Below are 15,797 nucleotides of genomic sequence, written 5' to 3' on the forward strand. Positions count from 1 at the left end.
TGACCTGTACTTAAACTGTTTTCACTTCTCTCCTCCCACTTGGGCTAGAGCCAATCAGTCGTATCTCTTGCTAACCTCCTCCTGCTGCTGCTGTTGTTGCTCCCAAAGCTACAGCAGTTCTGAGTCAGTACTGCAAATGGTGGCTTGGATGCATTGGCTTGAAGTTAAAAGGCATTACTTACTGCAAATGGTGGCTTGGGTGCATTGGCGTGAAGTTGAAAGGCACTACTTACTGCAAATGGTGGCGTGGGTGCATTGGCTTGAAGTTGAAAGGCACTACTCTAAATGCACTTACTTCCTGTTTGCACTGTATATTGATTTTAGATAAAACGCTACCACTTACGGCTGTGATTTTTGGCCATCTTACTCAGTCCCCCCTCCGCTGAGCAGGTGCAGAGAATTCTTCCCATCAATGAAAAATAAGTGTTATTAGTTTTTTAAAAAATGTTGAGAATCTCTCTCCTGTCAATCACTCCATGAAAGCCACACCTTTTCCGGTGGGGGGGGGGAAACCCGGAAATGTGGGTGTGGCTCAGTCTCTGCAAGATGGAGGAGGGAGAGGTCACGACTCGCTGTCTTTAGTGGCTTTGCACCCTACTTCTAATGGTATGAAACTGCACTTGAATTTGGTGGCCTTGCACTCTGCTAGAAGTGGTAAGAAACTGCACTTGAATTTGGTGGCCTTATACCCTGCTTGAAATAGAATTTCAAGGATTAGCCGTGAGTCAACTACCAGCCCACCAGTCGTGAGTGAGTTGCCAGCACAACAGGCTTGATTGACTGAGACGCCAGCCCAAGAATCCATTTGGCGCACAATTTGCATACTAGCCCTCTGGAAACCAGTCCCTTCAGCCCACAACACCCATACTAGCGCTCCAGGAAGCCCCCCCCCCCCCCCCCCCCCCAACTGGCCACCAATAATGGAATTGGTGGAGAGGTGGAATATTGCGTTGGATGACCAGCCCTCCTGTGTGATGCTGGGACCCAACGGGTCCCACTTAGTCTAGTATTATCAGAAAAATAGACACAAATTTGTCTTGCTGTCTTTGTATGTAATGTCTCTATAGTTTGACTTTTATACTGTTTTGGTTAATTTGCTCAGCTTCTATTCTTGATCAAAAGGATTTAGTAAAACATTTTCAATCTTTGATCAAATTAATTAGATTTAACGGGTGTACACTTTTCAAGTGGAGAATAAAACAAATATCTCAAATTACTACATAATTAAAGACAAATTAATTTGAGTGCACTTCAACCATAATGTAAATTCTCAAGAATTAATTGTAGCAATGTTTGAAGGCAAAATGTTGGCATAGATACCAAGTGTCTCTGCTCTGATCCAAGAGTAAGTACATGTCGGCATAGATACCAAGTGTCTGCTCTGATCCAAGAGTAAGTACAACGTTTTTAATTTCCTCTCAAATGAGCAAATAAGACCTGGTCGATGTTGCAAACAGATTGGATCCATTGGCCGCCCTGGTTATTCTGTGCAGGTGACAATGGTTGGCCATTACGGCCTTTTCTTAAAAGTTTAATGTAACATTAATAATGACTCCGTAAATTTCAAAGCTTGAAGCAATCGTTTAAAATCTGGCAATGTTAATCTTTGCAGGAAATACACAGAACTTTGAAAATTCATTTGCTGGATCTCAGACCTCCTTTGGTTCGATTGGTTTGGCATTTTATAATGGAATGTGGGCATATGATGGGTGGTAAGTCACTTCCATTGCTACATTTGTCCATTTGGTTGCATAATTAACTCAATAGATAATTGGGTAGATACAATAAGAGATTGCAGTAAGCATGGCTGTACCAAGCTCACAAGGCAGCTTTGTCTTTCTGTAGGCTGATGACTTAAGATGAGAGGGGAAACATTTAATATGAAGCTGAGGGGCAACCTTTCCATGAGTGGTCGGTGAGTGTACACAAAGAGCTGCCACAGGAGGTAGTTGAGGCAGGTGATGTCACAACATTTAAAAGACACTTGGATAGAACAGGTTTAGAGGTATATAGACCAAACACGGGCAGGTGGGACTAGTGTAGATGGAGCATCTTGTGCAATCTGGCTAAGAGGTGGACAGGACTGACAGCTTAATGATCCAGGGTACAATGTTACAGGAGAGGCAGAGGTGGGAGGTAAAAAATGAGTGATTAAGGAGAATGTCACGACAGTAATCTAAGATGACATTACTGATGGTTTGTCCAGTGTGGCTGTATGGAACAGAGAAATAAAACCTTGTTGGGAATGTGCTATTGGCCCCCAAATCATCAACAGGAATTAGAAGAATGAATATGGTGGGAGATTACAGACACCTGCAAGATGAATAAAGTGGTCATAGTTGGGGAGTTTAACTTTCCCAATATAGACCGGGACTGGCTAAGAGCCAAGAGCTTCGTTAGGGTGGAATTTGTAAATGTGTTCAGATATGTTTCCTTGGGCAATATGTGAAGATTACTACAAGGGAGAGGACAAAGCTCGATCTACTCTTAGGAAGAGCAAGTGACTGGTGTCCATGGGTCAGCTTTTGGGACCTGCGACCACTAGTCTTAAAATAGTTGAGGATAAAGGCAGGATGGAGTCACAAGTTTCTGAATTGGGGCAAGGCCAACTTTGACGTGTTAGGCAGGAACTCGCCAAATTTGATGAGAGTGGGTTGTTTGTGGGTCTAGTAACTGGGATGCTTTTAAAAGTGATATCAAGAGTTATGGGCATGCATGTCCCTGTCAGAGTGAAGGGCAAGGCTGGTACGATTAAAGATGCTTGCATAATGAGTGAAACTGAGGTTGTGGTCAGGAAAAAGGAGGAAGCATGGAAGAATGGATATGGGCCAAAACAAAGATGAAACTCATAGTACAATAAAATAAAATATTGCTTTTCATTAATGAATAAAGCTATCGATTCATGATGCGTTGGTCTTTAAACTATAGCAAGCACTTCAAAAATATTTTAACAATCGAAAACAGGAAGCTAGTTTGGATTAATGTCGTATTATTAATGTTTTACTTGCACCTAGGAATCAACTCAACTTTATCACAGAGGAACTGAAGAATCCTTACAGGTAAGATCACATTTTGCAACTAAAACAATTCAAATGTTGGACCTCATATTTATGTGTAGGAAGGAACTGCAGATGCTGGTTTAAACCGAAGGTAGACTCAAAATGCTGGAGTAAATCAGCGGGAGAACCGGGTTCGATCCCGACTACAGGTGCTGTCTGTACGGAGTTTGTACGTTCTCCCCGTGACCGCGTGGGTTCTCTCCAAGATCTTCGGTTTCCTCCCACACTGTAGACGTACAGGGGTGAAGGGTAATTGGCTTGGTGTGTGTGTAAATTGTCCCTAGTGTGTGTAGGATAGTGTTAATGTGCCTGGATCACAAGTCTGGGCGGACTCAGTGGGCCGAAGGGCCTGCTTCTCTGAACTAAACTACATTAAAGGGTTGGAGACAGTCAGACTGGTGGGAGAACTGGTAAGGGGGAGAGGATGGGGGGAGAGGAAAAGCAAGGGCTATTTGAAGTTAGAGAAGTCAATGTTCATCCTGCTGGGGTGTAAGCTTCTCAAATAAAACATGAGGTGCTGTTCCTCCAATTTGCGCTGGGCCTCACTCTGACAATGGAGGAGGCCCAGGACAGAAAGGTCAGACTGGGAATGGGAGGGGGAGTTGGGTCTAAAGGGTCTCTGCAGAAAGCAGAAAGGGGTGGAGATGGGAAGATGTGGCCAGTAGTGGGATTTTCCCATCTCCACCCCTTTCTGCTTTTTACAGAGACCGTTCCCTCTGCAACTCCCTGGTCAACTCGTCCCTTCCCACCCTTCCCACCCCCTCCCCAGGTACTTCCCCCTGTAACTGCAGAAGATGCAACACCTGTCCCTATACCTCCTCCCTCAACTCCATCCAAGGACCACGACAGTCTTTGCAGTGAAGCAGAGGTGTCAACTTCTCGACATCAGCGAGACAAAGCACAGGCTCGGCGATTGTTTCGCTGAACACCTCTGCTCAGTCCACCTAAACCTCTGATCTCCCGGTTGCTCAGCACTTTATCTCCCCCTCTCATTCCCAATCTGGCCTTTCTGTCCTGGACTTCCTCCATTGTCAGAGTGAGGCCCAGCGCAAATTGGAGGAACAGCACCTCATACTTTGCTTGGGTAGTTTACACCCCAGCGGTATGAATATTGACTTCTCTAACTTCAGATAGCCCTTGCTGTCCCTCTCTCTCCATCCCCTCCCCCTTCCCAGTCTTACTGTCTCAGACTACATTCTATCTCTGTCCCGCCCACTCCTGACATCAGTCTGAAGAAGGGTCTCAACCCGAAACGTCACCCATTCCCTCTCTCCAGAGATGCTGCCTGTCCTGCTGAGTTACTCCAGCATTTTGTGTCTGCCTTCAATTCAAACCAGCATCTGCAGTTCTTTCCTAAACTAAATGTTTGATGTTCACACTGATTCTAATGAGAACTAATATATTGGGCAGAGATTTACCACTCGCCATCATCATCGGTATTCCTCTGGTTACTTTTTGTTACGTCCTGGTGAACATCGCCTATTTCGCTGCAATGACTCCCACTGAATTACTGCAATCTTCTGCCGTGGCTGTGGTAAGTGTTACTTTAATTGTTTGTCCATCTTCAAATTCTGTTTGGAAATTCTTCCCAGACATTTTTTCAGGTATTATTTACATAGATACATAGACAATAGGTGCAGGAGTAGGCCATTCGGCCCTTCGAGCCTGCACCGCCATTCAATATGATCATGGCTGATCATCCAACTCAGTATCCTGTACCTGCCTTCTCTCCATACGCCCTGATGTAACATCGCCCGGGGGGTATCGCCTCAGCGCAGAGGGAGAAGTGGAGGGAAGAGACTGGAGACCTAAGACTTTTGCCTCCATCACAGTGAGGAGATGCTGGGTGGACTCACTGTGGTGGATGTTAATATGTGTTTATTGTTGTTTTTTATTGTATTGTATTGTATTGTATGTATGACTGCTTCAATTTCGTTCAGACTTCGGTCTGAATGACAATAAAGGCTATCTAATCTAATCTAATCTAATCCCTTTAGCCACAAGGGCCACATCTAACTCCCTCTTAAATAAAGTCAATGAACTGGCCTCAACTACCTTCTGTGGCAGAGAATTCCGCAGATTCATCACTCTCTGTGTGAAAAATGTTTTTCTCATCTCGGTCCTAAAAGATTTCCCCCTTATCCTTAAACTGTGACCCCTTGTTCTGGACTTCCCCAACATCGGGAACTATCTTCCTGCATCTAGCCTGTCCAACCCCTTAAGACTAGTTGAAAGACTCCATAACATTTTAGAGATGTATAAAACACTGTTAATTGCCATTTATTGTATTTAAATTCTCATACACACACAGTGCACTGTTCCTAATTGTTTTTGGCCTATTAGCTCTGCATATAATATGCCAGTCTGCAACCTGACACAAGGCATTGTTCCAACTAATAGGACGGCCGTTGAGAAAGCAAATGGTGCTCCCTGCGACCTTCAATCTGCTATTGAAGGAAGTTTCACAAGATAAAGGACATTGTAGAGAACGTAAGGACATAAGAATAGGTTGGCAAATCTCTGTGCTGGCTCGCATTCAATAAGATTAAGATTGGCCTTTCTCCTCAAGGGTCTAAGAGTCAACAGTGCTTAATTGTCAGATGTACTGACAACGGAAGAATGAAATTCTTGCAACAGCATATCAGGCCTGTAAACACAATACTCACAGATAAGATGCTAAATAAAAAAAATGCAATGAATTGAAAACCCCAACTATTATTGCTAAAAGCCCCAAGTCCTTAGTGCAACCAAAACAGTAGACAGATTATTGTTTAGTTAGCGTGTTTAAGAAGGAACTGCAGATGCTGGAAAATCGAAGGTAGGGAAAAGTGCTGGAGAAACTCAGCGGGTGCGGCAGCATCCCAGAACACGGGGTCACAGTTTAAGGATAAGGGGGAAATCATTTAGGACCGAGATCAGAAAATCATTTTTTTATACCGAGAATGGTGAATCTCTGGAATTCTCTGCCACAGAAGGTAGTTGAGGCCAGTTCATTGGCTATATTTAAGAGGGAGTTAGATGTGGCCCTTGTGGCTAAAGGGATCAGGGGATATGGAGAGAAGGCAGGTACAGGATACTGAGTTGGATGATCAGCCATTATCATATTGAATGGCGGTGCAGGCACGAAGGGCCGAATGGCCTACTCCTGCACCTATTTTCTATGTTTCTATCTATGGAGCGAAGGAAATAGGCAAAGTCTCGGGTCGAAACCCTTGGGAAATAGGCAACGTTTTGGGCCGAAAGCCAAGGGGTTTCGGCCCGAAAAGTTGACTATTTCCCTCGCTCCATAGATGCTGCTGCACCCGCTGAGTTTCTCCAGCATTTTTGTCTACCTGTTTAGTTAGCATTCTCTGGTGTTCAAGAGCCTGGTCATTGTTGGGATGAAGGTGTTCCACCTGGTGGTCACCATTTTCAGATTCCTGCAGCTTCTTCCCAATGTAGTGGCGAAATGAGAGCGTGGCCCGGGTCTGTTGGATTCCTGCAATAACTCAATGTCCCTTGAAGGATTTGATATCCAAACAAATATTGAGGTCTGTCTTAATTGTACTCAGCAACTGAACCAGGGTGGGTGATTGCAACCTTCACGTGGTCCGCCCTGTTTTGACGAATGCAATCAACCTGGCATGCACAATCAAATAAAAGATTAAATAGAACAAGTTGTCCTACAACTTTAGGCTGTGCACGCCATACGCAAGAAGAAGAAGCAACTCAACCCCATACAGTAAAGAGCCTCTCCCACCAGCATGCGATTGCATGCGTCTAGCGCGACCAAACGTGGTCGCTTGAGGCATACGGCGCCGGTCCCACTTCGAACCGCGGAGGCGTATGGAGTTGTGCGGGGCTGGTCCCGACATCGCGCGGGGCTCTGAAAATCCTGCACTGTCCGAAAATTCAGCTCGCCAACGGCCTGTTGGCCCGCAGGCGCATTGAGGCCGTACGCAGCGTCTTGACGGCGTACGCCTAGCGCGTGGCGTTGCGTGATGACGTCACCGCCCGACGCCGTGCAACGTCCAAATTCAGTCGGCCCGCCTCCTGCCCAGCTGATTGGTGAGTATGATGTCGGGACCAGTCCCGCGCAACTCCAGACGCCTCAGCGGTTGGAAGTGGGACTGGCCCCGCGCGGCCCTACGCCTCAAGCCACCATGTGTGGTGGGACAGGCTCTTAATAGAAACCCAAAGATTCATCATCATCTGATGAAAGATTATCTTCCCATCGTGGTCTTGAGCAGACTGACCATGAATTGACAGACTCCTCATTCGGGGACAACATCCATTGATTCATCTACAATCTAATGAATCTAATAATTAATAATTAACCTGGTCTGAGAAGCTCTTTAAGAATGTCATGTTTTTATAAGATTGCCTCTCATTCCTAAATCCGCCAATCCTCAAACCATTCTAATGAATCTTCTCTGCAAGTAAACAATGGTATATGTTTTCTTGGGTAAAGAGACCAATGTTGTACACTATATTCTAGGTGCAGTCTCACCAATACAATTGCAATAAGGCTCACCCTGAAATCAAATTCTCCCATAAAAAAGGCTCAATGTACTATTTCCCCTCATGTGAACAGGGAATAAGTGAGTTCGGTATTCTGGCTGAGCATGCACAGGTCATAGGTCACTTGCTATAAACATTCTCGGCAACTGTGGTGCTGCATTGTGTGCAGGCTTGTGTTTCGTCCGTGGTTGGGGTCAGGCCCGGGTCTCTGGCGCTGCGGCCGCTGTTGAGTTGCTGTTGTGCCTAGATGTTTCTGTGGAAGTTTCCTTCCATTCGGCTGATTGGATGGTTAATGGTGGTTAATCTCATTCAAAAATCATCTAACATTTAGAATCCTCCTGTCCTCTAGCGCATCTTCATTTGAGGAAATGATTACCAGAACTTCTGCGATTTCTACCAATTCTCCCCTCATCAGTGTAAGATGCATTTCATCTGAGCTTGGATATTGTCCCATTTGGTTGGCGGCCAGCCCTTTAAATGCCACATCTTCATCTATTTTTAATTCATCCAGTACCAACACTGCCTTATCCACTCATACATCAGAGAGATAATGGTGCCAGTGAAGTAATATATCATGGATAAAAGTTAAAAATACTGGAAACCCCAGCCCTTCAAATGGGGAGTGAAACAGAATTAATGTTTCAGACATTTGACCTTCCATCGGAACGGGGAAGTCTATGAGATGTGACACGAAGGTGAAGCAAGGTTCAGAACGAAAAATCTGTGATAGAATTAAATGTAAAACTGATTAAATGATGAGAGTGCAAAACACAAGGGTGTTGTAATGGGACAAATGATAAAAATAGAGATGGTAAAATTGCCATTTAAAAAACTTATTTCATTAATTAAATAAAACGAAATCAACATTAATAAAATTATTAAGGGATTGGACAGGCTAGATGCAGGAAAAATGTTCCCGATGTTAGGGGAATCCAGAACCAGGGGTCACTGTTTAAGAATAAGGGGTAGGCCATTTAGGGACTGAGATGAGAAAAACCTTTTTCACCCAGAGAGTTGCGAACCTGTGTAATTCTCTGCCACAGAAGGCAGTGGAGGCCAATTCACTGCATGTTTTCAAGAGAGAGTTAGATTTAGTTTTTATGGCTAACAGAATCAAGGGATATGGGGAGAAAGCAGGAACGGGGTACTGATTCTGGATAATCGGTCATGATATTGAATGGCGTTGCTGGTTCGAAGGGGCCGAATGGCCTACTCCTGCACCTATTTTCTATGTTTCTAAAACTGAAAGTGGAAGATTCTTATGCTTGCATTCTAAAATCCAAACTGCCCCCTCCTGCTTCACTCTGGAAAAATATTTCTGCTCATATTTCATCTACTTTTATGAATAGCACTATGAATATTATGAATATAAATATGTCTGAAACATTCTGTTTTGTTGGTAATCATTTTTATTTATTGCACAGACTTTTGGAGATCGAATCCTCACTCCCGTCTCTTGGGTAGTTCCACTCTTTGTCGTATTTTCTACCTTAGGGGCTGCAAATGGTTCCTGTTTCACAGCCGGCAGGTAAAGAGTTATTTTACAACAGTATATTCTCTGAACGTGTGTCTGAACAAGTCATCTACTAATGCAAACACTGTTTATGAACTAGCATCTCAAAAGGTAGGACTGCGATATAAATGCTGCATATTGTCAATATTTCAGTAGAGAGTTTAATTCAACACTGTCTTGCTGAGTTTTCTTTGTCGACAAACACCCACAACTCTTGGACTTGAGAGCAGGTACATACTTTTTATGCCATTTTCTATAACCCAAGAGCAGAAATACTTCTGCATTGTTTAAGTAATTCGATGGTTGTGATCAAGTCTCTCTGCCCTCACATCAGTAGTGTTTTCTCCTCGTCCTCCCAGATAACTGGTCCAATCCCTACTCCCATTTCACACACCAAGCAGCAATGATTTCCACTCTATATTCATTCTGGATTGCTGGTCCGAGTTTACCCCAGACATGTCCTGTCCCACTCTCCCCCTGCCAATTACTGCATGTCCAACTGCTCCAGTCTCTTACCACTGCTGTTCCTTACGTATTGATAAATAAATCAATTATCAATCTCATCAATATCATATGGTTCTTGTCTATTTCTGATTGGAATATTTAGTAAGTGGCAGATCTCTGTTTAAATGTCTAGTCTGGCCCAGACTATCAAATGAGACTTGGAAAATTCCCAAAACTGATCTTAGCATTAGGAAATAATCCTTCATGAACTATTTCTGTGCTCCAGGCTGGGGCTTCCGACACAGATTGATTGAAATGTCATTTATTTCTGTGCTGTGCAGTTCTGTGATGGATGCCAATGATAACATAGATTGTTCAAAGATAGATATTTTGCTAGCTGAAGTTTGTAGCTGGTTTGTTGAAGAACCTGCTTATCATTCAGATTCAGTGGCCAGCAGAACTTTGTACATCAATATTGGAGACTCTGTGAGTTTCTGGGAAAGGACCTGCAATTGTGACACATGTTCGGGCCATGAATTAAGACAATAGACAATAGGTGCAGGAGTAGGCCATTCGGCCCTTCGAGTCAGCACCGCCATTCAATGTGATCATGGTTGATCATCCCCAATCAGTACCCCGTTCCTGCCTTCTCCCCATATTCCCTGACTCCGCTATCTTTAAGAGCCCTATCTAGCTCTCTTGAAAGCATCCTGAGAACCTGCCTCCACTGTCCTCTGAGGCAGAAAATTCCACAGACTCACCACTCTCTGTGAGAAAGTGTTTCCTCGTCTCCGTTCTAAATGGCTTATTCCTTATTCTTAAACTGTGGCCCCTGATTCTGGACTCCCCCAACATCGGGAACATGTTTCCTGCCTCTAGCGTGTCCAAACCCTTAACAATCTTAAATGTTTCAACGAGATTCCCTCTCGTCCTTCTAAACTCCAGAGTGTACAAGCCCAGCTGCTCCATTCTCTCAGCATATGACAGTCCCACCATCCCGGGAATTAACCTTGTAAACCTACGCTGCATTCCCTCAATTGCAAGAATGTCCTTCCTCAAATTAGGGGAACAAAACTGCACACAATACTCCAGGTGTGGTCTCACTAGGGCTCTGTACAACTGTAGAAGGACCTCTTTGCTCCTATATTGGATTCCTCTTGTTATAAAGGCCAACATACCATTCGCTTTCTTCACTGCCTGCTGTACCTGCATGATTAATTTCATAGCCTGATGAACAAGGACCCCCATATCCCGTTGTACTTCCCCATTTCCCAACTTGGTGCCATTTAGATAGTAATCAGCCTTCCTGTTTTTGCTACCAAAGTGGATAACCTCACATTTATCCGCATTAAACTTAATCTGCCATGCATCTGCCCACTCCCCCAACCTGTCCAAGTCACCCTGCATTCTCATAGCATCCTCCTCACAGTTCACACTGCCACCCAGCTTGGTGTCATCAGCAAATTTTCTAATGTTACTTTGAATCCCTTCATCCAAATCATTGATGTATATTGTAAATAGCTGTGGTCCCAGCACTGACCCATTAATCCCTACTCTTCGTCATTAAAAAAAATACCTCGTCCGTCATTAAAAAAAAAAAAGCAGCATCCTGTGACAAAAGTATTTATTACACCCCTCATGACCAGCTTTCCCCATTATCAACTCAAACTAACACACTACTTAATCACTCATTTTGTTCCTATGCCTATTTCAACCATTTCCAGTTACTCTTTCAGACAATCTGAGGATGGATTTTGGGAATGTCTAAGTGATTTGGGTGTTCATGTAGACACTTGTGAAATGTCAGCAGCACAGGCTCAGTCAGTCTCTGTGGCAGTGTACATCATGGTGCTTAGCACTTTCTGGATGAGGAAGACCTCATTTATAACCCCTCTAAATCTCTATTCACCCGCCCGCCAACATCTCCGTTGACCTATGTCCTCTAGTTTTATCTATCTTTGATGAAGGGAAAATATTGTAATCCGCCCTGTCTATACCCTCATAATTTTATATACCTCACCCGTGTTACCTTTTGGCATTCTCTGCTCCAGAGAGACCACACCTTGATGCCCAGGAATGACGGCATATTTAGTATGACCATTCCTTTGATCTTAGTTTCCCAGCATTGGGCTAAGATTCACTTCTCTGCGGCCCTACTTCCACCAACCACCACATCAACTGATTTAGAATATTTTCACACCAATTTCATGTCTTCTTTTCTGAGCGGAATATTTTCTTTTAAACTTACTTTAGAACATTGAAGTTAGCTGCAGACAAACTTGACGTAACTGTGGAGGTCTGTTTTGACTTTACTTTTCTTAACAGGCTGACTTATGTGACAGCCCGTGAAGGTCATATGGTTAAGTTATTGTCATACATCAACATCAGACGTTTAACACCCTCACCAGCTCTCATATTTAATGTAAGAAATTCATGTTTTTATTTACAATTACAAAACGTGATAATGCTGCTGTCATGCTATCTTCTGTGGACAGTGGTCATTGACAAATCTACACCTGACTCCTGAAGAGTGTTTCTGATCTGTCACACAGGTGTTTGGGGTTTTTTCTTTATTATAGAGAGAATTCTTCTGTGGAGGTCTTCCTTGACCTGCCAGTCCTTTTGCGATTAGTAAGATCTTTCTTCTTAATTATGTTGCAAACTGTTGATTTTGGTTAGCCTAAGGGTTGGCTGATGTCCCTAACAGTTTTATTCTTGTTTCTCAGTCTCATAATGGCTTCTTTGACTTTCATTGGCACAACTTTGGTCCTCATGTTGATAAACAGCAATAAAAGTTTCCAAAGGTGATGGAAAAAACTAGAGGAAAGACTAGGTGCTGAGAGCTCTCTCATACCTGCATGAAGGAGGCAATTAAACACACCTGAGCAATTACAAACACCTGTGAAGCCATGTGTCTCAAACATTATGGTGCCCTGAAATGGGGGGGCTATGTATAAACACAGCTGTAATTTCTACATGGTGAAACCAAAATGTATAAAAATGGCCTTTGTTAAAATCTGACAATGTGCACTTTAACCACATGTGACTTTTTCTTTTACAAATCTTAAATTGTGGAGTACAGAGGCAAATAAATAAATGATGGGTCTTTGTCCCAAACATTTTGGAGGGCACTGTCTATAACCATGTGCTGCTTTTGTTAGTTTGTCAATGTTTTATCCATATCCTGTGCATCACCTGCAGTATCTATCAAATGGTGTTATAATTATGTAAACTTCCTCAAAAAAGGCTAGTACTACACTAAATGTAAATCTAATTATTTTTTTTTCACTGTAAATTATTTAACACTACACTCTGTTTCACAGGGCTTTCTAGCTATTATCTACATAATTCCAGGAGATATCAACACTCTTATAAATTACTTCAGCTTTGCTTCCTGGATTTTTTATGGACTGACTACGTTCTCGTTAATCGTCATGAGATTTACAAGAAAAAATCTGCGAAGACCTGTTAAGGTTAGATGTAAATGACATTTCTTTCCTTTCAATTACGTGGACCAATTGGTCATTAAGATTTGCATTCATTTTCAGCAAACCTGTTGAATTTTAGGGATCACAAAATACATTTTTCTTTAAGGAATTTACATTAGTAAAAGAGTAAACTAAAATGTCACCATTTGTGGAAGAGGAGTTAATATTTCAGTTCTGAAGAAAGATTAGTGCACTGAAATGCTAACTCATCCTTGACAATCATGGATAACCCATCCAGGGGTTGTGTTTTTGTTTCATATTTGAAGCATCTACAGAAGTTTCCCATTCTGATTTGTTGTTATCCACATCAGTGCATATGAAATAGGTTGTTTCATATCTGACATTTGGAGATTTTGTTTTAGATTTTTTTTTTAATTGTCTCACCGACTCTCTTGTGGCTTACACAAGCACCATGGCAGAGTTGAGGTGGCGATGGCCGTCATTGACGTAGAACTAACCAACTAAACATCTTGTAGGCTTTCGCTTGACTCTACAACTTTGTTTAATTAGATCCAAGCAATCAACGTATTCATGAAATCTATATATTACTAAAAGTCTGTTCTTGACCGGTTTTGGCTTTCTGTGCTGCGATTTCCGAGAGAACGCCGCCACCTACGACCGTCATTTTTGACCACCTCGCTCAGAGCCCACGTCCGCCTTCCTGGACCAGAAGATTTTTCCCATCGATGAAAAATCAGAGAGATATTAATGTTTTTTTTTAAATCACCATTCTCTCTGCTGCCCCTGCTGGTGGGAGGGGGAGGGACTATAAAACCGATAGTGGTGTGCCTCACTCAGTCTGCAAGCTGGAGGAAGCCAGAGGGTCACATTTCTCTGAGCTCTGAATAACACTGAACACATGTCTACTCAACTGTGAGTGCCCTTAATGGGGTTTGAAAATGAAAATATGGTTGGTTTGAAGTAAAAAGATGCTGCCTGCAAATGGTGGTTTGGCTGCTTTGGCATGAAGTTAAAAGTTCAATTGCGTCGGGGGACCAGCCCTCCCGTGTGAACATGGGACCCAACGGGTCCCACTTAGTCTAGTAAATTATAATGACAGCTTTCTCATTAGGTTTTTAGACTGTTCACAACAGCGCTGCTTGTTTTCGGTCGATTCAGTGTTAACAGTATATCTGTGGATGCTCAGTTTTTAAACTATGATTAGCCAACATGTAGCTAAACACTCTGGCCTTTGATTGTGGAATGTAACTGGAAGGAGATAAAGTATAAAACTCACCAAGACAATGGGAAAGTACATATATGTGAACCAATTACACCTTCATCTGAAATTGAGAATGTTGAGAGGAAGGTATGCCTACATCTTTCAGGTTTGAACCACTAAAGTCTCACTGTGTGTTTGTGTTTCAGATTCCCATCATTGTTCCATGCATTGTAACTGTTATTGCAGTTTACTTGGTTCTTGCTCCAATCATTGACTCCCCAGACTGGGCATACCTATACTGTACATTATTCATTGTGGGAGGACTAATATTTTACGTCCTGTTCATTTATTTTCGCTTCAGCTGGATTAGCAGAATAATAAGTAAGTAGTAAAATTAATTGCTTAGTACCTGTAGTCACGTGCACAGTACTGATCTGCTTATTTGTGAGACGATATCACTGCAATGGCAGCAGTTCTGCCAAGGCTTATCTGAGTAATGCCTGGAATGGGTGATTTATCTAATGACGGATTTGGGCAGGCTAAGCCTGTGATTGCTGAAATTTAGAAGAGAGGTCTTGATGGGTTGGAGAGGGAGTTTTCTCGTACAAGGATATTGACCAGGAAGACACTACATCAGGGGTCATCCTTTTAAGACACATGAGATGAAACGGAAGTGCATGAGTCTTTGGAACTATTTTCCTTAGGGTGATGAAGCAACATTGTTGAATATTATTAAGGCATAGGTAAATACTTAATAAAGGTGTGCAATGAGTGGTCTCTTCCTGCCCTGAAACTAGATATGCAAATGTAAAAACAAGTTTGATATCTTCCTCTGTCAAAGTGCATGGGTATTAGCTAATGGAGAGTATAGAGAGACTTGGATTATTTTCTATGGTACTCTAGAGGCTGCAGGGAGACCTATACAAAATTGTGAGAGGCATAGTCAGAATCTTTTTCTCAGTTCGGTGAAGAAGACTTTTGGCACATTGGACCAGTCAGGAAATTGAGTATAGAAGTATGTTACAGTTGTACGAAAAGTTGTGAGGATGCACTTGAGTATTGTGCGTAGTGCTGATCACCCTTAAGTTGCAAAGCGTTCAGAGATTTACGAGGATGTTGCCAGACCTCGAGGGTCTGAGCTTTTAGGGAGAGGTTAGGCAGGTTAGGGCTTTTAGCCTTGGAGTGCAGGAGACTGAGGGGTAATCTTGTAGAGGTGTATAATATCATGCTGGGAATAGATTGGGTGACTCGGCCAAATGGGAATTGCTCAGTTGGGGCATCTTGGTTCGTGTGGACAAGTTAGGCTGAAGCGCCTGTTTCCATGCTAAATGACTTTATGGCAATCTTGCCATTTTCTGAGCAGAATTAAAGCTAAATCCTAGGAATATCAATGCTATTGTGTTTTCAAATTTGTAGGTGCCCTTTATGGGCGACTATTTGCATACCTTGAGTATGCAAGCAAGGAATTTCATTGTGACTTGTCACATCTAACAATAAAGTATTCATTTGTTCAAATAGTTGTTTTTTCAAATTACAAGAATTATTTGACAATAGTATAAACATGAATTAAGACAGAATTCCTTGGCATTATGTTATTAAACTGTTTCCTGGTGGTAAATCTCATTCAGTGT

The 15,797-nt window shown here is 42.7% G+C and overlaps 1 protein-coding gene across 1 annotated transcript in view; it reads left to right on the forward strand.

Moving 5' to 3' along the window:
- Window positions 1-15,797, forward strand: part of slc7a9 (solute carrier family 7 member 9) — a 36,241-nt gene that overhangs the window by 19,684 nt on the left and 760 nt on the right. The window contains exons 5-11 of the mRNA XM_033036482.1: window positions 1,613-1,712; window positions 3,015-3,059; window positions 4,470-4,593; window positions 8,984-9,087; window positions 11,842-11,938; window positions 12,840-12,989; window positions 14,373-14,547. Coding sequence (XP_032892373.1) covers window positions 1,613-1,712; window positions 3,015-3,059; window positions 4,470-4,593; window positions 8,984-9,087; window positions 11,842-11,938; window positions 12,840-12,989; window positions 14,373-14,547 — 795 coding nt within the window. The remainder of the gene's footprint in view (window positions 1-1,612; window positions 1,713-3,014; window positions 3,060-4,469; window positions 4,594-8,983; window positions 9,088-11,841; window positions 11,939-12,839; window positions 12,990-14,372; window positions 14,548-15,797) is intronic.

The sequence above is a fragment of the Amblyraja radiata genome, chromosome 17 (assembly GCF_010909765.2).
Source record: "Amblyraja radiata isolate CabotCenter1 chromosome 17, sAmbRad1.1.pri, whole genome shotgun sequence".
NCBI lineage: Eukaryota > Metazoa > Chordata > Chondrichthyes > Rajiformes > Rajidae > Amblyraja > Amblyraja radiata.